Genomic DNA, 22071 nt, shown 5'->3' with positions numbered 1-22071 from the left:
GGGTACAGCGGGGCAGGACGAGGATGTGTCCACGTCCGCCGGCAAGGCAGGAGCAGCGCCGGACTCTGACCCAGCAGTGGGCAGCTGCGGAAGCACCCTGCCCGTCCCAAACCAGAGCACCCCGGGGCCAGGACAACCAGGTGACGTTCTAGCATGTGAGCTTGTCTGGTTTGGGAAGTGACAGTACGCACATCCCTTCTCACACAGCACGGGGAAAATCCCGCCATAAAAGGGAAGAAAGCCCCCCCCTCCGCCCCCCCGGCTCCGCATGTCGAAGCAAGTTATCCAACATGGAGTCCTGCGCAACCTCGCGTAACTCTGGGTCTGGCCCTGCTTTGAACAGGATGGACCGATGTCCTCCAGAGCTGCCTCCCAACTCAAATTAACCAAAGATTTCACAGATTTCGCCCCAGCCCCGTGGGTCAGCAATGCAAGGGGGCAGCCAGGGAGGGAGGGACTCACCTCTCGAGAAGAAGGTGCTCACCATGAAGTTGAAGGAGATAGAGGAGATGGAGAAGATGGCGAGGAAGGTGAACACCAGCGTGGGGTCGCTGTTGGTGAGCACTGCTCCCTGCTCGCTCACCTATCGAGAAAATCTGGTTATGCCCAGGGCTGCCGAAGCTGGCCATGGCTTCAGGCACATGGGGGCAGCCGAGACCTGACGTCCTCCGTGGGTTAAAGGCAAACTGAGAGATGGGTGAGAACATCCATGCCCTCCTAGACCACTCCAGAGGGAGGAAATACAGGTTGCCCTTGTGCCACGTGGGGTCTAAGAGGCAGGGGACACCTCGCTCAGCACCCAGGCAGCCACCTCCTGCTTCTCGTGGGGTGGGTACAAGCAGAGAGGTGAGCTGGAGTCCCTCCAGGGGGGCGCAGGGCTGTGGGCGCAGGGTGGTCCTGCTCCGCACGGGACTACCTGGGCCTCCCCGGTGCCCCTGGTGGCTCCCGCCCCCCAGCCCCCCTCCTGGGGAGGTCACCCCTGCCACGAAAGGCAGCTGTGGGGGACAGCGCTGCCCACCCAGCTCGGAAAGGCCAAATCCAGCCTCCGTTACGCAGGTGGAGGAGTCCTGAAACACCAGGAGAGTCCAGCCCACGGCAGAGGAGCCTTGTCATCCCTGCGACCTGCCAGCACAGAGCTTCTGGCCTGCAGAATTGTGGCCTGGGGAAAGACACTCACCTGGACGCAGAAGAGCACAGTGACGAAAAACACGGACACCAGGAGGAAGAGGAAGAACATGAGGAACCAGGCGCTCCAGTGCAACCAGTTGCTGAGGCCCATCATGTGCATGTACTCCTGCGGGGAGGTCACGCCGTCACCCAGGGCTGCACCCACACTTCCCGGGCACGGCCAGGGCGAGGTGGAAGCCCTGGTCACGGGGGTGGTGGTGGCTTTGCCTTGCAGCACTAGTGAGCGAGGTGGCAGCTCCAGGTGCCACCAAAGTGGTCCTGCGCAGCCTTCAGCATGGCACAGTGTCCCCTCCGCCCCCTCCCTGGACCGGGGCTGCCACCGCTGCAGGAGAACGTCTCCCCAAAGAGCCGAGTTGAACCCAAAACCCCAGCAGCTGAGGCCAGCAGGGCCACCGCGGTCACCCGCCAGCGGGGCAGAGGGCAGGACAACCCAAGGCCCGGGGGAAGCCAAGCCCTGCGCGCTCAGCCCTGCTGTCGCAACCACCGCAGCAGCTGAGCTCCAACCGCCCCCGCAACGCAACTCAGACACGCGGGTTTCTACATTCAAAAGACAAAGATCTTGGTTGCCAAGCTCCTGAACTCCTGAATCCGCAAAACTCTGGAATCCAGGAGCGCGGATGGCTCTCCGAGCCACCTTCCAGCCCACGAGAAACACCAGCCCTTCGATCCGGCCGCCTTGGCCGCACGGCAAGGAGAGCTGCGCCGCGTCCCGGCGGCGGGATTAGCGACATTCCTCCTTGGGGTTTGCTAATCCGCTGCCATCCCCGCCTCCTCCTTGCTGGCTCCAAACCCAAGGGGGGGATTTCGTTCCAAATTTAGTGGCAGCATCCGTTGAGAAACGCCGCAAAGGGAGGAGAGCACCCAGATGTCCCACCGCTCTCATTACCTTCAGCTTCTTCTCCTTCTCGTGGACGACGGCGCGGACGATGTTGAGGGAGGTGTAGGTGAAGCTGAGCATGAGCAGCAGGGGCAGCTGGTTCTGGATGGCGAGGAGGAAGAGGTCGTTGACGTACGCCGGGTAGGGGAAGCGCTGCACCACCACGGTGATGTTCTCCAGCAGGCTGGTGGAGCTGGCGTTGGCGTGGTACTGCATGATGGCTCTGTCCACCGCGTGCTGCACCGCCAGGAAACCTTCTCGGATGTAGCCTGCAGGGCAAAAACGACACGGGGGAATAGAGGTGAGTCCGGATTTTGGAGGGAGACGTCGGCAGAAGGAGAGAAACCGCTTGGGAAGAAGAAGAGGGAAGAAAAGCAAAGACCTTGTAGGAAAAGCAAAAGAAACATCGCCAAATAAACACGCTGCTGCAGGCACAGAGGGATTTATATCCCAGCAATTCCAGTCTCTCATAATTATCATTCAAAAAGCAGCTGGCAGAAAAACCCAATTTAAACTGCCGTCGCCTTTCTGCAGGCTCGGCTGTGGTTTTTGCGAGGGGGGAGATTCTCCATCACCATTAACCACCACTACCGTCGCTGACCTTGTACTTTTTTTTTTGTAAACCAAGAGAATACGGGATACTACGCAGGTTTTAGTGAGGATAAATATATCCCGTTACTCACACATTTGGCTGAAATTTTTGTGCGTTAGAAAAAGGTAAGACTTTTAAATTTCAACTAGTTTATTTTTTACGTGGGATTTCTGCCATGTGTTACTTGAACGGAAACTCAAATTCTGCTCCCAAAGCCCCAAATGAGCATTTGGAAAGTCAGTTTTTTAAAGTGACCGAGACAGAGGAGGAAAAAGTAAGAATATGAGATCAGGAACAATGTTTCACACTAACTAATTTACTAAGCAAACACTGCGGCGAGGGAAGGGATCTGGGCTGCCGGTCACCCCGTCCCACGGGACATTCCAACCAGGAGATATCGTCCTCTGGGGCTCAGGTTTATTTACGCTGCGTGAGCAAAACCTGTTCGCCCGCTTTCTCAGCCTCAACCTCTTCCTTGGCACCGCCGTTGAACGACGACGATGACGACGGAAGGAAGAAAGGCAGCGGAGGGAAATATCCCTTCTGCAGCCGCCGGGGAAGCTCCCCAAAAAAAAAAAACCAAGTCCCAAAGCAGCGCCAGCTCCGGCAACGTCCCCGCTGCCTCCCGCTCACTCAGCGGTTTGGCTTGCTTTGCTTTAAAAACCTACGCTCAAACCACAGAATTGCTCTATTTAAAGTATTTAAGCAGCACGATAAACACTGAGCAGTTTGGATCCTGAAATAAATTTTCCATTTATAAAGGGGGGGGGAAATTAAGGTTAAAAAAAAAAAAAATCACTTTAGTAAAATTTATTCTTATCCAGCCCTGCTCAGCAGAGGTACCCAAGGCCAGCAGCGCCCAAGAAGTCACAGGATAATATCTGAATAAATGTTACAGATAATAAATATAATACATATTTAAAGTACTCACATAAAATTAATTAAGTTTAAAAACGGATTTAATTAATTTTTTTTTAAACTAAACTATTTTTTTAAAAGCTCAGAGCCTCGGTGAATCTCTGTAACGAGCCGAGCTGCTGTACAGAAAATCCCACCCGTCTCTTTGGCCGCACAATAGCCCATGGCGGAGGAGAGGTGGTCCTCACCCGGTGTCCCCCCATCGGCAAACTTGGCCTCCCGGGGCCCGGGCAGCTGGAAGAGCGGGAAGAGGTAGCTGGTGTGCCAGTCGCGATCCAGGTTGGGGTTCAGACCCGTCTGCTCGCTCCGCGGCGCGTTCCTCGGGCTGTACTTGAAGCGCAGCTCATAGTCGACCTGCGGAGAGCGCAGCGAGGGGGGCTGGGTGGCAGCGGGTGCGGGGGGGGGACACCGTCACCCCCCACCCCGGCCACCTCCCCGCCTCGTCCCTGCTCACCTGGAGGGGCAGCGGGGCCGTGCTCTGCGGGAAGCGGTGCTTGAAGACGACGGCGGCCAGCACGCCGCCCGAGCGGTTGTCCGACTTGACGTACTCCTCGAAGTCCCGCTCCGAGGCAAAGCCCTGAGCTGTGGAGAAGGGGGGAGGGGGGGGGGAAAGACGGAGATGCAGGCATGGAGCGCAGCGACGCAGTGATGCTCAGCCACCGCCCAAACCACCAGTTCGGTCCAGGACACCAGGGACGGGCTCCAGCCAGAGCTGGGAAACACCGCGGCTGTTCAGACACGGGGGATCTATACGGGATGCTGCTGTACCCATCCCGGGGCACGCAGGCGATTCCTCCTCCTCGAGAGCAGGAGCCAGCTCTCCTTTCAGAAAAAATCCTATGGACGTGAAAGCCCTAAAATTTTCTGCGCGACAAGATTTCCAAAAATATTTTTTTCTCGGGGAAGTGACAGCCGCTTTCTTTAACTATTTTAAGGCAATATTTTCCTAGACAGAAACTGCACCAAAAGGCGACCAAAAATCAAAACAAACCCCTGCCGTTTTAGTGAAATGAAAAGAAAACCACTGCCTTGAAGTTCTGCAAAAAGCGACGCATCCCAGGAAAAGAGCATCAGGATTAACCAGAGTAAAAATTCGTACCGATTGCTGGGGAGGAAGCCGCGGTCCCCGGCCCCCCGCTCACCTCTGATGCTGATGGGTAAAGCTCTCTCCACCGCCTCGGCGATGCTCCGGACGGCGCTGCTGTTGGAGGGGACGTACGCCAGCTCCCAGGGGTTGCTGGGGTGCCGGCGGTAGAAGAAGCCCGGCAGGTCATCCACGGACTCGGGGGGGTAAATGGTGGCGTTGGGGTGGCTGATGGAGTGCACCCGGTGCCGCAGGGCTATCAGGATGGCGGCGAAGAGCAGCGGCAGGCAGATTTCGATGAGCGTCACCAAGATCTGCCGTTTCTGCATGGGGGAAAAAAAAAAAAAAAAAAAAAAAAAAGAAAAAATAAGATGTAAACACCGTAAACGCAGTAATGGGGTTCAGTGCATCCAAACGCCAGGTAGCAGAAGCGTTCTTGCACTTCCCAAGGTTTCACAACCCCGTTTTTTCCGGAGCCAAGGAACAACACCACACTGGTTCCCACGTCCTTCAGGACTTTCCAGCCAAGGCGTCACTTTCCCCGCGCTCCGCTCTGTCTCAAACCACCCTCCCGTAGAGCCTCTCCCGCCACGCTGCCCGGTTTGAAGGAGCCGAGCTGGTCCCTTGCCGCGTCCCCGCGCGCCGGGGCCGTGCCCAGGAGCAGGCAGCGCAGTGCCTGCCCGTACCGCTCCCGCAGGCAACGGCGGCGACGCACCTTCCTGCGGGAACAGCCCGTGCCCTGCGACCGGGAGAACGAAGAAAACACCACTTAACAGGGTTGGGAGCTAAAAATACTGTAAGGAAACGAAAGGCTGGGGCGAGCAAGCAGCGGGGGTAAAGCAGAGCGAAGTTATTGCAGCCCGTGAAGTTTTTTTGTGCCGGAGCTCGGCAGCCGCAGGCAGTGGGACGCGGGCTCTGCATCTGGCGTGGAACGGGGCACGTCTCTGGTTCCGGGCACCGGTGCCCTCGCACAGCACCGAGAACATACCCACGAGCTCAGGCTCTGCGCCAACGCCTGCCTGCACTAAACACGGCAGCTCATTTATTATTTTTAATTGAGGTTCGAGCAACTGAACAAGGAACCCGAGTCCGGCTGATGCGCTCGGGCAGCCGAGCCGGAGCACGACCCTCCGGCGCTTTCTCTCCTGCAAACTTCCCACTAGCTACCAATGCCCACCACCAACCCAGGTTAATTAACACCCAACCCAGGTTATAATTAAAACTGCTCGTCCCAGGGGAACTAGGGTCACCTCTGACCGGCGGGGCAGCAGTCCCAACCCAGCACCACGCACGCCCCCGTCCCTGCAGCGTGACCAACCCCCCAATCTGTTTTAGGGCAGCACGCCGCTGACCGATGGATTTATGCTCGTAAAATCACTGCAAGGGTCGCGCTTGCGGCCGAGGAGGGGAGCAGCGAGCACCAGGCAGCTCGGCCGGGCACCCCGGGTCCCGCGGCGGGCCGGAGGGCGCAGCGGCAGCACCCAGGCAGGTCGGGGAAAGCGGTGAAATCCGGACCCAACCGCCTTATTTCCTCCTGCAAAACCCAAATTCCTTCGCCCCAGCCCAGCCCAGCACGCCAACCCTCCGTCACTGCAGGAACAGCTAACGAGATGTCCCCGGCAGCTAACGAGATGTCCCCGGCAGCAGGGCACAGGGATTCACCGCTGCACCCAGAGCAGAAGCAGCAGCGTTAACCTCTTCCGAGAGCTCCGGCTACGATGGGCTTTACGAGACCCGGGGAGGGGGTTTTCCACCCTTCCCTCCGCCAGGCTGGAAAGAAGAACGACACAACGCACAGGAGGTTTATTCTCACAACTCCGCTGTCTCAGCAAGAGGTTTTTGGCCGACAGCGCATCCCCTGCGCACTGGGTGATGTTAAACCGCCTCTTCCCGGCTCCGCGATCACCGGCAGAGCGATGTCGTGGCCCGGATCACCGCAACGGGCTGAAGTGCCGTAACGAAGATGCCGGGCACCCGCACGGGGTGAGCACGCTGCAGGCAGGGCACGGCTCAGCCCAGGGCAAGGCTCCTCTCCTGCCTGCACCCACCACGGGCTGCAGGCAGCACCGCGGCTGCCCCAAAAGCTCCTGCAGCTCCGCAAGCACCGAGCATTGAGCTGTGCGGACCACGGAGTTATACCTCCCGTCCCTCTGCAGAGCGGAAAAAGGGTTTATTTCTTAAATGGTGGGGGGTAAAAAAGAAGCAAGCAGCAAGTGGGGCACGCTAAGGTGGGCAGAAGGTGCGGTGGGGCAGGAACGGAGCCCCGAGCACAGCACAGCCCTCCCAAAAAGGGGGACAATCTGTCCTGCAGCAGCTGAATTGGCTCTCAGCCGGTTTGTCAGGAGGGGGCACAGGGGTGTACGGCCGCCCAGCCGCTCCCCGCATCGCCCCGGCTCTCAGCACCCACTGCCAAAGCCGAAAACCCCTCTCCGGGCTTCCCGCAGGAGGAGCTGCCCGCTCCGACCACCGCCAGGGACCAGCCACCGCTGCAGCCGGCCCCGGAAAAAAGGGAAAAAAGGAGCCCTTTGCAAAGGCCACGCTCGTAAAAACCAACGTTGCAGATGTCTGATGGCTTTATAATGCAGCTCTGGCGGACCAGCTGCCTCCCGCTGATTTACTATCCTATTAACCCCCTCGCAGGCTCCAGAACGGCTGCCTGGCTCCCTGAACTCACCGGCTAACGCACATTTACCGGCGCAGGCTCTCGCTGCCGCAGAAGTCATTTAAGCTGCCGTATTCCAGAGGTGACGGGGACACTCATCCCTAATCACCACCTCCGCCTGGCCAGGACTGCTCCAGCTTTGAGCAAGCCACGTGTCCCAGCATCCATCTTCACACCGGGGTGACGCCGGCTCGGGAGCTCTGCGCCTTCACCGGGAGCGTGTTTTTTGGTGGAGGCTTAGAGGAGGGCAGCAAACACTCCAGGCTGCACCCTGAGTCAGCTCGGGGCCTCAGAAAAACACGACGAGAGGTCCCCCCCCTGCCCCAGAGCACACTCAGAAGATGCTGTTCCCCTGCAGAGGGGATGGGGGGGTTATCCTGGACGGGGTTGGGCTGTACAGGGTGGGAGGACTCACAGGGCTGGCCACCACGCGCACCCACGGAGCACGCTCCTGGCCGCACATCAGCCCCGTCGCTGGTCCCTTCGGTCACATCCCAGCCCTGCTCCCTGCCGCGCAGCCCGGTCAGTCCTTCCCTTTTCCTTCCCTTTATTCTTAAAGCGATGCCGCGCTGACACGCAGAAGGGTAACTGAAAGCGTGAAGCCAGGCTGCGGCGCGCTCTGCTCCCTCCTCTCCCGCAGCCCTCCGGGTCCCCGCGGAGCCGCAGCATCCGCACGCTGCTGAAAGGTGCTGCAGCAGCCGGCGAGACGCTTTGGGTCAGCGGGGCAAGGAGGCGCCAAAATCCCTCATCATTACCCAGCTGCCACACAGAGAGTTGGGCTGGGAGCAGGTGCCAGCACCATGGCGGTTTAATTTTAAGAGCCCCCCCAAAAGCTGCTTTTGAGGGCTGGAGAAAGTAATAGAGGAAAAAAAAAATAATCTGGGTGATAGTGGGTTTAGAAGGCAGCGTGCAGCAATCGGTGCCTCCAGAGGAGACTGCTAAAGGATTTGTGTAACAGGACAGCTCAAGAAACCCGCCACCGCACGGGAGGGTGCGGGGGTTATCCTGCCCCGCGGGAAGGGGGAGCTGAACTCACGGCTGGATCACCGGAGAGGAACAGCACAGCGTGCACTCCAGGGGACAGGGACAACCGAGCCCACAGCCCTGCACGCACCTCCCCGGCACAAAACCAGGATGACACCACACGCCCAAATAAATCAGTTTTCCTCCGGGAGATGCCCTGGGCCCACGGCGAAGGTTCGCTGGAGAATCAAGCTCTGATGTCCCCCCATTCAGCAGCTCCCGAGAGCGCGGCGCCAGCCCTACCTGCAGGATGTAGTTCTTCCAGAGCAGCAGCCCAAACTGCCTGAGAAGAACCATCCTCCCATCAGAAGGGGACCGCCGCCGTCGCCGCTCCGCAGGACCCTGAAAGAGAGGAGAGAGCTGTGAATGCCGGGCGCTCACAGATCCCGGCATCCCCATCCCACCCCTCGGCATCCCCATCCCACCCCTCGGCATCCCCATCCCACCCCTCGGCAAACCGAGGCAGCTCCCTGCTTCCAGCCTGCCTGATGTCGCAACAGCTGGATCGGCTCCAGCCGGGGGAAAATAACTGCCCTGCTCCCTCTCCATGGTCACGACTGACCCGTAAGAGCCAGAGCTTGTGGTTTCCGGAGTGACCGGTCACCAGCATGACCCGAGCTGCTGTTTAGAAACCCAGCATGTGAGCATCAGGGGTCCTCCACCAGCAGCAGGCAGGGAACAGCTTTCCTTAAGCACTGGGAGCACCGGGTTACAGAACCGCAAACACCGGCTCCAGGAAGGCCCCCAAACTCCTTGCAGCCCCTTATTTCGAGAACGGTGAAGATTTCAAGTTGCGCCTCCGCCTGCTGCAACGCGAAGGGTCGGGTTTGCAACGTTACCGGTGCTTTCCCAGCAGAAAGGCTCCTTGGAGAGGCGAGGATGAGAAAAGGGCAGGGAAGTGGAAGGGAAGGTCGGTGCTTGAGGACAATACGCTCGAGGATGATACGCTTGAGGACGATACGCCCGCATCCTCCCCATCTTTTAGGAAGCATCTGCCATCCCTCCAAATTGTTTTTCCTCTGCGTTTGCAGCGGTGTTTCCTGACGAAGCATCGCTGTCCCACCAGGGACGCGCTCGCAGTGGCCCAGAGAAGGGGTCGGCGCAAGCAGAGGCGCCTGCCCATGCTGTGGGATGCCGGGCAGCCCCCCAACCTCCGAGCACGGCAAACCCCTTCTCCCTGCAGCGCCGGTGCCAACGTGGGTACCAGCAGCACTGCCGCACCCCCCACGAGCGGGCAGCCACCGGGTTCATCTCCCGGAGCTGACGTTCCAGACCCTGACAGCACCGAAAGCCGCTGCAGAGAGAAGCGTGGACACGATACCTGCCAGCAACAACCCGGGAGATGCTCAACGGCGCATTTTTCCAGCCCCGGTTAGGACAGCATAATTTCCTTGGACCCATCCTGAGGTTTCAGGAGGGAGCTCAGGGTGCCGGCGCGAGGGGAGAGGGGAGGCTGGCGACCCTGCCTGCCCGACGTTCGCTTGCTCCCGGACCCGCGAGTGGTAAAAGCACATCACGAGAGATCACCGACAGCTGGGAGCAAGTCAGCCGCGGTGAGAGCAAGCTAAAAACCACGTAGGTCTGCGGACAAAGCGACAAGCATCCATCCCCACCCAGCCTGCCCGACGCGAGGACCTCCCTGAGCCCTCCACAAGCATCCTCGCACCTTCCCATCCCCAACCCAAAACCCAGACGCATTCTCAGAGCAAGAAATAAAATATAATAAAAAAAAACCCAACACTTTCTTTTCTCCACTCCTTGCACAGAAGTCAGATTCCCGCAACAAGAGACATCTGTGCTCGAGAATCCTTATCCGGCCAGAAAAAAAAAAGCAACAAAAGAAGTCCACTCCTGCAGCCCTGAAAAGCCCATCAGACACCCCCCGGGGCAGCAAGCGGGGAAGGAACAGCGAAGGGGACTTTGCAAAGGCGGCTGCTGCCATATTTCAGCTTAAACACCTTTCAAGCTCATCGCTGTCTCCAGCCAGCCTCCGGTCCACGCGTGCCCTAGCAGAAATGCCACCGGTCTGCCACAGGACCCCTACAGTAGGTGCCCCAGCCCCACGCACCCACATACCGCACACAGCAGGATCCCACACACCTCCGAACCAGACCCCAGGAGCCGAAACCTTCCTCTCACGCTAGAAGGGAACTGAGAGCAAATCCAGTGAATCAAACTTCCCCCCACACACACTCGTTTTAAAGGCGAGAAAAGTGACGGGTCAGGCTGGAGAAGGCTGCTGACCTCAGAGATCCCACCGCCTGCTCCCGCGTCTCTCCTGGCCGCTCGCCCCACCGCACCCTCAAACACAACCTGTCCCGTCCTGTCCCGTCCCCCCGCCACCACCCCCGACCGCCCCCGCAGGTCTTACGGCTGCTACCGGGGCTGGCACGTCACTGAGAAAATGTCAAGCGGCTCTTGGGTAACGCAAACACTACGCAAAGGCGGAAAACTTCATTATTGCCAATAAATTTTTTTCCAAGCTTTTTAGGGTCCTGAGAAAACCCGTACTGGAGGTTTTGCTCGCTGAAAGAAGGAAGAAGCTCAGTCGCAACTGGGCGACTCTTACCAGATTTGAGAGCAAAAATGGTTTCCCAGGCTCAGGGCATCCACAGAAATTATTTTTTTCAACCCAAAAGGGGAAACCTTTTTTTGGAAGGTGCGCTGCCTTGGCCCAGCCCCGAGGTGCCTGTGACCGCAGGCAGTTCAGGCAGGGACCCCCTGGGACCACCAAGGAGGGCTGAGCACAGCCGGACCAAGAAGACCTCGGAGGCACAGTGCGTACCTTGCGGGGGGACGCCCTGCGACGCGCTTGCCTACTCACACGGCGGCAGGTCGGGTTGTCCCCTCCGGAGACGCTCTCCTGCGTGACCCCAGCGCTGCGAGAAAAGCCCGACCCTCCCAGCGAGCGGCACAGACAAAGAACTGGGGGAAAGAGAGGAGACAACCACCACCGGCTTCTGGGAGAAGAACCCAGTTCCTCTGCCCCTCACTGGAAATACCCTGCTCTCCACGCCAGACCGCGGCGGGAGGAAGAGTCCCCTAAACAGGCGAGTGCGGGTTCGCCCTGGCCATCCCCAGCGAGGTCAGCGAGGAAGGTGACCCTCCCGGCTGCCCGCAGCCCAGACGGGTGGAAGCCAGACAGGTCCTCGCTGCCTGGCCGGCACCGCCAGCCCCTGCCACGCTGCCGAGCACAGCGCCGAGCCATGACGGATATCGTGGTGACCATGCCAGCTGCCAGCCTGGACCGCAGCTCTCCCGCCAGCGGATTTAGATGAGGACAGGCTGAGGATCGGCAGGGAACAAGGCCACAGCATCCCACCTCCTGACACACTTCCACACCGCCGTGTCACCGGGATCCGGCCATCCCCGGCCACCGTCTCAGCGGAAGGGGCTGGGTGAGCCCGGCAAAGGCCATGTGCTCCCGGGAGCTGGCAGTTATTTTAGAGCACTCGCAGCATTTCTCCTCTTCTGATGTCCCGTTCCCATAGAAACGAGGCCTGGAAATGGCAGACGTTGCTTTTTTTTTTTTTTTTTTTTTTAAATAAAATTGGCTTTTCTCCCCACCGACTTGCAGAGGCACCGCGTTATCCCTAAAAGATGAGCCGCAGACCCTGCCGGGTGCCTCCATCTCCCCGGCCGCGCCGGGGACTGCACGGTGCCTGGGCTGGTGGCATCACGTACCCGGCGAGGGCTGTCGGTACCGGGGTGCTTTGCACGCTGCTGCCGGAGCGGGAAACGCCTCTCCGCTCCCTGCAGCGCCTGTGCTGGAAATTAAAAAAAAAAAAAAAGCATGAGAACCTGCGGTGGGGGGAAGGATTTTTTTTTTTTTTTTGGCCATTTTTTTCAGGAAGAGCGAGTGATTTCCGACGCCTGCACATCCAGGAAGTCCCGTCTCCTGCAGCCGGGTCTGGCTAAAAGCAAGCAGAACCACGGGTGTCTGAAGGCACGCAGCCCTCGCCGCTGCTTTTTCTTCCCCTTCTCGCCGTTCGCAGAGATGTCAAGAGTCACAACACAGCCAGACCATAAAAAAAAAAAACCCAAAACGTCACCTACCATAGCGTGAGAAGTTGTGCAAACAGAGCAATAAAACTTTCTAGGAGGCTGCAAGCCCGGAAGGGCACGAGGGGTTGCAGACCCCACGCCGGTGCTGAGCACGCAGGACCCCACGGCCCCACAGGACCAGCACTCCACCGCCCCGTTTCTTCCCCCCAAATGGGAACTTCGGGCCTTGAAACGTGGAAGTCAACACAAACAGCACCGGCGCTGGGTCCAGTTTGAACGGGGGGTTTGGTTTTGTGCCCGGCCACCGGCCCCGGAGCGGGGCAAGGAGAGGGCCGGTGGCCCTGGGGAGCCTGGTGGGCTCTGGGGGTGACTGAATTGTGTCCACAAGAAGCCCCCGGGCTCGGGCAGCAGCGGAGAGGAGGGAAGAAGCTGCTGCATCAGCGCTGGACATACCCTTTGCTTTAAAAATACCATCGCTGACCTGTCCAGAGAGTCCGCCCGCACTCGCAGAGAGCCGAACTCGCGGCAGTAATTGGGATTTGGCAAAGGCACACGGTGTGGAGCCCACCGGGGGGGTTCCTCCCCTGCCTCTGAGCCGGGGCCAGGCAGGACAGGGCACACAGCCCCCGGGTGGGCTCCCGTCCCTCGGGGGCTACCCGCTCTCGGGCCCTGCTTGCCACCTTGCCACAGGCCGAGAGCGGGCGCAGAGGTGGTCCGTGCAGCGGTGCCATCACACGGCTGAGCCCCGGGGGGGGGAGCGGGACACACCCCACCTGCGGGTCGGTTTTCCCCCCCCGAACCCCCCAGTACCGGAGCACCGGGGCGCCGCCGGGGGCCCGTCGGTCACGGGCACCCCCCCCAAGCCGGTGTCCCGGTGCCACGGGGGAGGGGGGGGCGGTGACCGGAGGCACCTCCCTGCACCGGCTGAGGGGACGGCCGTGCCCCACCGGGGAGGCGACAGCCCTTCTCCCGGCGCCCGGGAGCCGTGCGGGCCCTGCGAGGGAACCGGGCACAAGGCCGCCGCCTCCGGGACGAGAAGGCGGGGGGGGGAGGTCGCCATCCGGGGCCGGCGGGGGGCCGAGCTCGCCCCGGCACCGCGGCGGGGATGGGCACAGCCACCCGCGAGGGCGGCCCCGGCGGGAGGAGCCGAGCGAAGGGCCCCCGGCGGCTGCCGCAGCCCCGGGCGGGGCCGGTCCCACCGAGAGGCCGCTGCCCCCGGGCCGCCGCCCCGCGGTCTCCCCGCCCCGCCGGTGCTCACCCGTCCCTCGGCACCCACCGACACCCCCCACCCCCCCCCATCCCATCCCATCCCACCCACCGGCACCCCCCCACTCACTCACCGGGCCCAGCGGCTCCGGCTGCGGCTCCGGCCCCGACCGCCGCCACCGCCCCGCCCCGCGCACGCGCCGCACCGGCGGGCGGGGCCAGGGCGCGCGGGCTGGTGGGGGGTGCGTGTGTGTGCGCGCGTCATCGTGAGTGTGAGTGCGAGCGCGCGTGTGCGCGTAAGTCTGTGTGTGTGCGCGCGCGCGGGGCCCCGCACAGCTGTGCGCCGGCACTGAGCGTCGCAGATGTGCGCAGATGTGGTTGGGGGGGGGGGGGGGGGGAAGATGTGTATGTGCACACCTGGCATCGCGCGTGTGCACGGACGTGTCGCTGTGTGGGCACACACACGCGTGTTCAGGGCGGTGCGCACCAGAGTGCGTGTCCCCGTGTGGTGCTGCGGGTGCGCGCACCGCAGCGCACCGCTGTCTGCGGGAACACTGAGCGTGTGTGTGCGAGGGGCTGCGGGTGTGCGAGGGGCTGCGGGTGTGCAAGGGGCTGTGTGCATGTGAGGGGCTGCAGGTGTGTGAGGGGCTGTGGGTGTGAGAGGGGCTGTGGGTGTGCAAAGCATTGCAGCTATGTGAGGGGCTGCAGGTGTGCAAGGGCCTGTGGCTATGCAAGGGGCTGCAGGTGTGCGAGGGGCTGTGGGTGTGCAAGGGGCTGTGTGCATGTGAGGGGCTGCAGGTGTGCAAGGGGCTGTGGGTGTGCAAGGGGCTGTGTGCATGTGAGGGGCTGCAGGTGTATGAGGGGCTGTGGGTGTGAGAGGGGCTTTGGGTGTGCAAAGCACTGCAGCTGTGTGAGGGGCTGCAGGTGTGCAAGGGCCTGTGGCTATGCAAGGGGCCGCAGGTGTGTGAGGGGCTGTGGGTGTGCAAGGGGCTGCAGGTGTGCAAGGGGCTGTGTGCATGTGAGGGGCTGTGGGTGTGCAAGGGGCTGTGGGCGTGCAAGGGGATGCAGGTGTGCGAGGGGCTGCAGGTGTATGAGGGACTGCGGGTGTGCAAGGAGTCGCAGGTGTGCGAGGCACCCGTGTATGTGTAGGAGTATGTGCGTGTGCATGTCCATGAGAGGTGCGTGTGCGAGGGGCTGTGCGTGTACGTGACACGCCGGGGCTCGCGTGCTCTGCCGGGGGCTGGGGGGACGTTTGGGCTGAAGCTGTTTCCCAGTGCACCGTGTGTGCCCCCGTGTCCCTCCATCCGTCCCAATCCCGGACGGCCACGCTGCACACTGTGCCCTGCCCCAGTTTTCCGGAGCACATGCCAGCTCCGTGCCCGTCCGGCTGGGCGGCATGCGTGGGAACACGGCGCTCTGCGGCCACTCCAGTTGCCGAGTGGCACCTTCCAGATAAGGATGAAGGTGCCGGCAGAGGAGGGGGCTCGCGGGGGCTGGTGGCCGGTGGCCCTGCCCAGCCCCTGCCAGCCCTGCCCGCTCCCGCTGCCGGCTGCCAAGTTGGCAGGCGAAGGGGTTGGAGGAGCGAACCCGGCTGCCGATGCCGGGAACACCGAAGAGGGGGGGAAAAGTTTGCCATGGGCATGTTACGGGAGAGGGAGGAGGAAGAGGAGGGTGGGGAGAGGCAATGGGGACTAAGGGACAGCCACGGCTCCGCGCAGCTCGTGAACAAAGGGCGTGGGGTCCCCCGTGAAGTGCCTGGGGATATTTGGGGTGCCACGGTGACCCTCACTTTTCTCCATGTGATAAAGAAGTGGCTTTTCCGGGGTGTCCATTCAGGCGAACGCTGCAGTGACCCCTCTGAGCGTGACTGCTTTGGAGGAGGGTGTTCTCCTGCTGTCTTTTAATCTCGGGGTTTGGTAGCCATCCGCCGTGCCCCAGCTGGCCCCCGTGAGAGGCGAAAATGAACTAAGAACCGGGGCAAGGGTGAAGCTGTCTCCTGAGGGAGGGAGGGAAGTAGCAATACCAGCTTTAAAAACAGCCATGTGTCAACGGAGAGTGACACCCCGTGATTGCCATCGAGCTGGAAGGGGGGGACCCCACACACCCCCTCGGCGGCTTTGCTCTTGGGGCTGGCAAAAGGCACGATTTGGCTTCCCAGGGTGAGCTACAATCTGTGGGTCTGGCCCCATAATGGAGCTGCTGCTGGGTTTCTCCCCGCCGGCCATGCTCTCCTCGGAGGGTGCTGCTGCTGCGCTGGTCGGGATGGCTGTGGAAGAAGCGTCCCCGTGCTGACCTGTGCTTGGGTCCCTTCTCCCACTGGGCTGCACTGGGAGATGCCCAGACCCAGCTGGGAGCCATGTCCTCGGGCTCCCCCGGCTCATTCGGCAGACACCAGCTGAGCAGAAGCTCATCTGCCAGGGACAACCGCACAGCCACCAGCCCACAGCAAAGCTCTCCAGCTCGCACTCATCTGCTTAGCGGCATCCTGCAAAGCTCATTATGGAGCTCGGAGGCAGGAACGAGCCGGCCCGGCTCAGCGAGCTGCCATCCCGCAGCAGAGCCGCACGTGCATGCTTCGAAACGTGAAGAACGCAGGTTGGCTGGGCGTGGGGATGGCGTGCGCCTCGCCACCCAGCGCGGTCCGACTGAGGGCTCGTCATCCCTCCGGTCGCCTTTCCCCCATCGCTTATCACCGTGTCGTACAGCATCCTGCTGTGACCTCAGCGCAGCGCGGGGACCCCGGCCCCGTCTCGGGCAGTGCCTGCAGCCGGCTGCACAGTCACGGGTGACTATGGTCCTGGGGAGGATCTGGGACAGTCGGTGCCTGGGGTGACACGCTGGAGCCTCATGTCAGGCCGGGAATGAGGCGCCCGTCCACACCCCTGCCCCAGCCTGGGTTTGATCCTCCCCAATTACAGCCGCCTCAGCTCTCCCGGTGACCTGCCCTGTTGCCTCACGCGGTTTCTCTCCGTGCCTGCCTTTGAAGGCAGCTGAGCGATTAGATCAAAACAATAGTCTTGCCAAAGGAAGTGTTTACAGGCTCCTCATGGCTCCTAGAACAGAAGATGGGAGGTGTTGCAACCGCGGTGGCATCGCGGTGACTCAGCTCGCACCCGGGACCATGCAAGTGCTGGAGACGCGGTGGCGGACGGAGCGGGGACACAGGAGAAAGCTACAGGACGCTGCTAGAAAAGGGCAGGGGGGTACTGGGCAGGTAGGGAGTGCTTCCCTGGGGGATGTCCCCCTGAGATCTCCCATCACTCTTTCATCAGTGCCCAACAGAGGGAGGAATCAGCCCCCGTGCTGGCAGGCCAAACCTGCCAACCCCGCTCTTGTCCCTGACATCACGAGCTCAAGCTGTTCTCCACCACCTTTCCCATCATGGCTGTTGTCACCCCCCATACCCCTGGGGGTTATCCCCAGGGGGCAGCCGCTGGGGCCACCCTGTTGCCAGCAGCGGGGACAGCCATCATGCTCTTTCAGACCATCCCCTTGGTTCAGAAGCCCCGTCCCTGCCCGCCCCATCCCGGGTCTCAGGGTTAGACCTGTTTGAGAGGTGCTGGCTGGTACCAGGAAACCGTCTTTATCTGCCCACTGGGGCAATGCCCCCCATTCACCGCCTGAACAGCCAAAACGCAGCACGGGCTGGCAGAGGTGCTGTGGGGGGGACGTGCCGGTGTGTCCCCACCACAGCCATGCCCCCTCAGACACGCGGCACAGACCCCACAGAGGGTGCGCTGGTGCCTCATCTCCCCTCCTGCAGCCAGCAGGAAAACGCGGATGTTGGGAAGAGGAACATTGTCGAATCGTTGCTCCTTCGGCTCCTCTGCTTTCCCCACGGCACAGCACAGCACAGTAGCCGGGCAAGGACTTTGGCTGGTGTTCACCACCACTGCCTTTGTGCCTCTGTGTTGCTCCTTGCCCTCCTTTCCTGCGAGGGCAGGAGTGCGAGCAGGGCAGACACCCTGTAATGCCTGGTGGCACCTTCCACCAGGGCAGCCGGTGGCTCCAGGACACGCAGCGAGGGCTTCCCTGGACACCACATCCCGTGAGCCGCCGGGTCGGGGACAAACACCACCAACTTCTGCTGAGAGCGTTTCCCATCTTTGTCCTAGTTTCTTCCCGCTCCTTAACTCTGCCGCAGTGCTGGATGGTGCAATCCTGGAACTGGCAATTTTTTACCCTTGAGCGCCACCGCCCAAGAAGGAAACACCGGGATGATGGTTCCCATGAAAGCAGGGGAGCAGATCCAGCACCTTGTGGTCCCCCAGACTCGGCAGAAGACGAGCCCTGCTCCAGCCTATCTCCCAGCACTGGGAGCACGCACGGCCACACAAACTCCCACCCCACTCCGGGGTGTTACCAGCAGCGCAACGTCAAGGGTTTGTAGAAGGCTGTAGAAGGGGAGTGTGTGTGTGCACACACGCAAACGCTGGAATCCTCGCTGGCCGTGGATAGAGGGACGTGCTCCGCACAGCCAGGCACGCTGGGAACAACCATTTTTCTTGGGAACACTGTCTGCGTAAAAGCAGAAAGGATGGGGGGGTGGGGGGTGTTCCCATCTGGTCTTATTCTGAGGAAAGATGTGTGCTTGCAGCTTCCCAAGCAAGACTCCGAGGGCTGCTGGAGCTCGTCCTCCCTGACGCCTGCAGCGCCGGTGCAGTGGTGAAGAGGTTCCACTTCTCAGCCTGCCTGTGAGACCACTGCTGGGGTTTGGGGAGGAGAGGCTGTTCCCCCACATCCCGGGGGGAATGAAGTGACCTCGCTGCCTTGCCCGGGTGCAGGTGCTCCTTTGGGCAAGGACCAGATAGATCTCTTGGGCTCCTTTCTGCTGGGGGTGGATTCCGTCTTCCCTTACCCCCCCAAGGCATGCCAGCTCGCAGCCCCCCAGCCTTGGCTGCCAGGTTGGAGTCTCCCAGTGCATCCCTCCACTCTGGAATTGCTGGGGAGATGCACAGGGAAGGTGGATGGAATCCCTTTGCAGTGCTCAGCCGCAGGAAGATTTCCCTGGGCTGGGAAAGTTGGCACAGGAGGGAGCTTTCCAGGATCCCCTGCTGCTCTTCCCAATCCCTGTCCTCCTCAAAGTGGGATTTCCCTGGTAGGACTCTGCAGGGAGCCGGTGCAGTCCCTGGCCACGCCAGCCTCCTGCAAAGTGTCCCTGGGGTGTCCCTGCTCTGTCCCCATGGCCCCGCTGGGGGTTACAGTGCTCAATGCCCTTGAGAGACCCCGGTACACCACCAGCATGGAGGAGATGCGGCTGGAAACATCTGCTACCCTGGCTCCTCCCTGCCTGGCTGAGCATCCCGCTGCGGTCAGTGAGGTGGCGAACGGAGCTGGGGTGGCAGCGCAGCCCGGGACACGTGTGGGCAGGCTCTGCCTGCGCTGCCCAGCTGCTGCCCAAGGGCAAGCTGGCTGTCCCTTCACCCCAGAGAGGCAGCCGGTGTCCCCAGGGCCACCTCCCACGGGTGCGCAGGCAGCCCTCCTGCGCTGACAGCCAGCACCTCGTACGGCTGCTGCATTGGAACGGGCAGTTCAGAGCCGAAAGGCTCCCGAGGCCTCTCCTGGGACCGTAGCACCACTGCGCAAGCGGCATCGCTTCACTTCAGGATGAGAGAGGTGCGTAAATGCAAAGGAATAGCTTCATTTCATTAAGAGCAATTGAAGAACTGGCAGCTTTGGGCGCTCTGTCAAGCTCGCAGATCTCTGCCAGCACGTAAATCCGATAAGTCACACGCTCGGGCTGCTGGCAGCCGTGCTGGGAAGCCAGGGGTGAGATAAGGGAGACATACGGAGCAGACACCACAGAGATCCCTCAAGGGAGGAGAGAGGGATCTTTCTGTTGCCACAGCAGCGCAGACCATCCTCGGCACACAAAAGCCAGAGGGAGATGGGTCTTGTCCTAAAAGTTTAGGCATTTCCCTTTTCCAAGACCAAGGGAGAGTTAAAATAGCACTGCTTTAGAGGAAGGTGGATCCAGCGCAGGCAGTGCTGCCGGCCCAGCGAGGGTGCGCAGGTTGCTGGATACGTAGGCTGGGTTTCAGCTTAGAAAAAAACTAGGGAAACTTTTGCGGTACAGGGAGCATCTCCAGGAAAGATGAACTCTGGGTTAGATTACAACAGAGGTGGGGTGCTAGCCCTTAAAATGAAAACCATTATAGGAAGAGTTTTAAATGGAGGACAGTGGGTGTGATGAGTGGGCAGTGGGGCGGGAAATCATCCGGAGGTGAATTCATAACTCTTTCCCCGAGTCCCCAACTGAGAAAAGTCAGAAAAAAGGGACATTAAAAAAGCAGGCTGCCAGGACAAGGTAAAATGGTCTGCAACGGCTGTGGCCCCGGCAGGGAGAGGAGAGCAGCCTGGGTCAGATGAGGATAAGGCATCGTGAAACCCCAGGGGTGCAGGGACGGGGACAGCCCAGGGAGCAGAGTCGAGGAGAAGGTGGTGGAGGGCTGGTGTGGGAGCAGGGAGAGGGGAGGCATCCCCCCAAGCAAGTTAAATGGGTTACGCGCATCGGGAATCTGCATGAATCTGCAGGGAGTGGACCACGAAACATGGAGGATGAGCAGAGGATGGGGACAATACCCCCAAATGCTAAGGGAGGCTACGTGGTCGTGAGAGCAAGAAACTGCTGCCTGGGGAGACGTGAAGCAGGGAAGTGTCACAGCAAAGCCATCCGAAATGGCTGTGTCTGGAGCCCCCAGTTCGAGAACCACAAGAAGAGGCATCCCCTGAGCCGTGAACTGGTGTAGTCTGGGTGAAAATCCCCTGCAGACTTACCTATCCTTGCCAGAAGGAATGATGTAAAATAAAGAAATGGGTTGCAAGAAGTGAAAATCAAATACAGAGGAAAATACTTGCAAATGACAGGGAGGTACCACCTGGCCAGTGTGGATGTGTGGCTCCTAGCAAAAGGGATCCTCACGCAATACCATGGTGAACCTGCGGGAGGACGGTTTAACAGCAAAGCAAGCTAGCCAAAATACAAGTAAATAGTAAAACTAAAATCAATAAAACGAACTATAACAAAAAATTCTTCCAAAACTGGCATTTTCTGTTTTCAAACCAGGAAAACAGCAAGATGCGAAAACCCCATCAGGTTAAAAACCACGTTCACACAGATGAAAATATATTTGGAGCATAATTTGCTTGTCACGTAAAAATTACCAAACCCATCAGAAGCTGGAAGTCTGCTGGAAACACACTGTGGCTGGCGGGGTATGGGGCTGGCATGGGGCAGAGCCCCCACCCGCAGCGGGACAGAGGCAGCAGGTCCCCCGACCTCCCCGGAGCCGGAGAGGGAGGTGGCAAACGCCAGGCTAAATTTTAGGAAGGGCTCCACAGGGATCCAGGAAACTCTGTGATCTTAATCCTGGCTTTGGTACCAGGCAAATTTGCTGAAAGATGGAAGAAAAAAATGGCATTAGAAAATGTGTGGATAAGCACACAATGCTGAGGAAATGTCCAGCATGGGTTTGAGGAGGGAAGACTTGCGAGAATTACATGGAAGATGTAAATAACGGTGAACCAGTTGATATATAAACAACGATTTTTGCGAAACTTCTACAAAAATCTCTCTACAAAAGCTCTTCAGGACATGGTTTAGTAGTGGGTTTGGTAGTGTGAGGTTGATGGTTGGACTCGCTGGTCTTAAAGGTCCCTTCCAACCTAGGTGATTCTATGATTCTATGATTCTATGAAGGTGGATAACAGTGAAGTTTTGCTTGTAAACTGCTTAAAAGTTAGGGGACAAGGGGGGGAATAAACGGGCAGGATCTGTGCCAGGCCTGTGCTAGTCAATACACGCCTAAAAGAGAGCAGATCTTGCTGACGCTACATAGTGCTTCAACGGTCAAATCTCAAGCTGACTGTGAAAAGCTGGGAAGGGATTGATTGCACGATGTCAAGCCGCTGAGCAGACAGACATCAAATACAATTCAATATAATTAAATTCAAGGCAATGTAAACGTAACCCTATGTGTACGCAGCGCTGGGCTCTAAAGGAGCTCTGTCCTTCAGGAAAGAGCTGCTGGAGTCCCTGCGGGTGTTTTGCCTGCCCGCTCTGCGTGGGTAACCACAGCACAGGGGTGTTAGGAAGGCATCACTCGCTGGGGTGTGTGAGCAGGGCCAGGGTGGCCCACAGAGGGCAGGGCAGGGGGGCAGAGAAGCAGCCAAGCAGGGAGATGGAGCAGCTCTTGTGGGGAAGAGACACAGTGCACGCTGCAGCCTGGCAGGGCCATGGGAAAGGGACACGGTGACAGGTCACTGAGAGGGCGAAAAAAGGCAGGAATGTTTTAATTTCCTAGAACAAAGCTTCAAGGAACACCACAGGGCTGGACCTGGTTTAGAACTACGGGAAGCGCTTTCCCAGCCGTGCATCACCACGCTGTGGGAGGCTGCCTCTGCTGCGCAGATCACGCATGCAAACGGATGCCAAAGGGAACAGGAGAGCACACAGAGGGTTGGTTTGCTGGGGCCAGAGCAAGTCCTGGATGCTCCCGGACCTCTCCTGGGTGAAA

The 22071-nt window shown here is 59.9% G+C and overlaps 1 protein-coding gene across 1 annotated transcript in view; it reads right to left on the bottom strand.

Moving 5' to 3' along the window:
• Nucleotides 1-8954, bottom strand: part of ABCA3 (ATP binding cassette subfamily A member 3) — a gene marked incomplete at its 5' end in the record, with an annotated part of 28659 nt that extends 19705 nt beyond the window's left edge. The window contains 10 exons of the mRNA XM_082490702.1: nt 463-583; nt 1178-1294; nt 2075-2334; nt 3764-3929; nt 4030-4157; nt 4718-4982; nt 5288-5398; nt 6708-6809; nt 8588-8686; nt 8907-8954. Coding sequence (XP_082346828.1) covers nt 463-583; nt 1178-1294; nt 2075-2334; nt 3764-3929; nt 4030-4157; nt 4718-4982; nt 5288-5398; nt 6708-6809; nt 8588-8686; nt 8907-8954 — 1417 coding nt within the window. The remainder of the gene's footprint in view (nt 1-462; nt 584-1177; nt 1295-2074; nt 2335-3763; nt 3930-4029; nt 4158-4717; nt 4983-5287; nt 5399-6707; nt 6810-8587; nt 8687-8906) is intronic.
• Between the last annotated feature and the right edge of the window lie 13117 nt (nt 8955-22071).

This window comes from Vanellus vanellus, assembly GCF_965231255.1.
Source record: "Vanellus vanellus genome assembly, chromosome: 14".
Lineage (NCBI taxonomy): Eukaryota > Metazoa > Chordata > Aves > Charadriiformes > Charadriidae > Vanellus > Vanellus vanellus.
The sequence above is the reverse complement of the archived record's forward strand: the minus strand, read 5'-3'. Positions and strand labels throughout refer to the sequence as shown.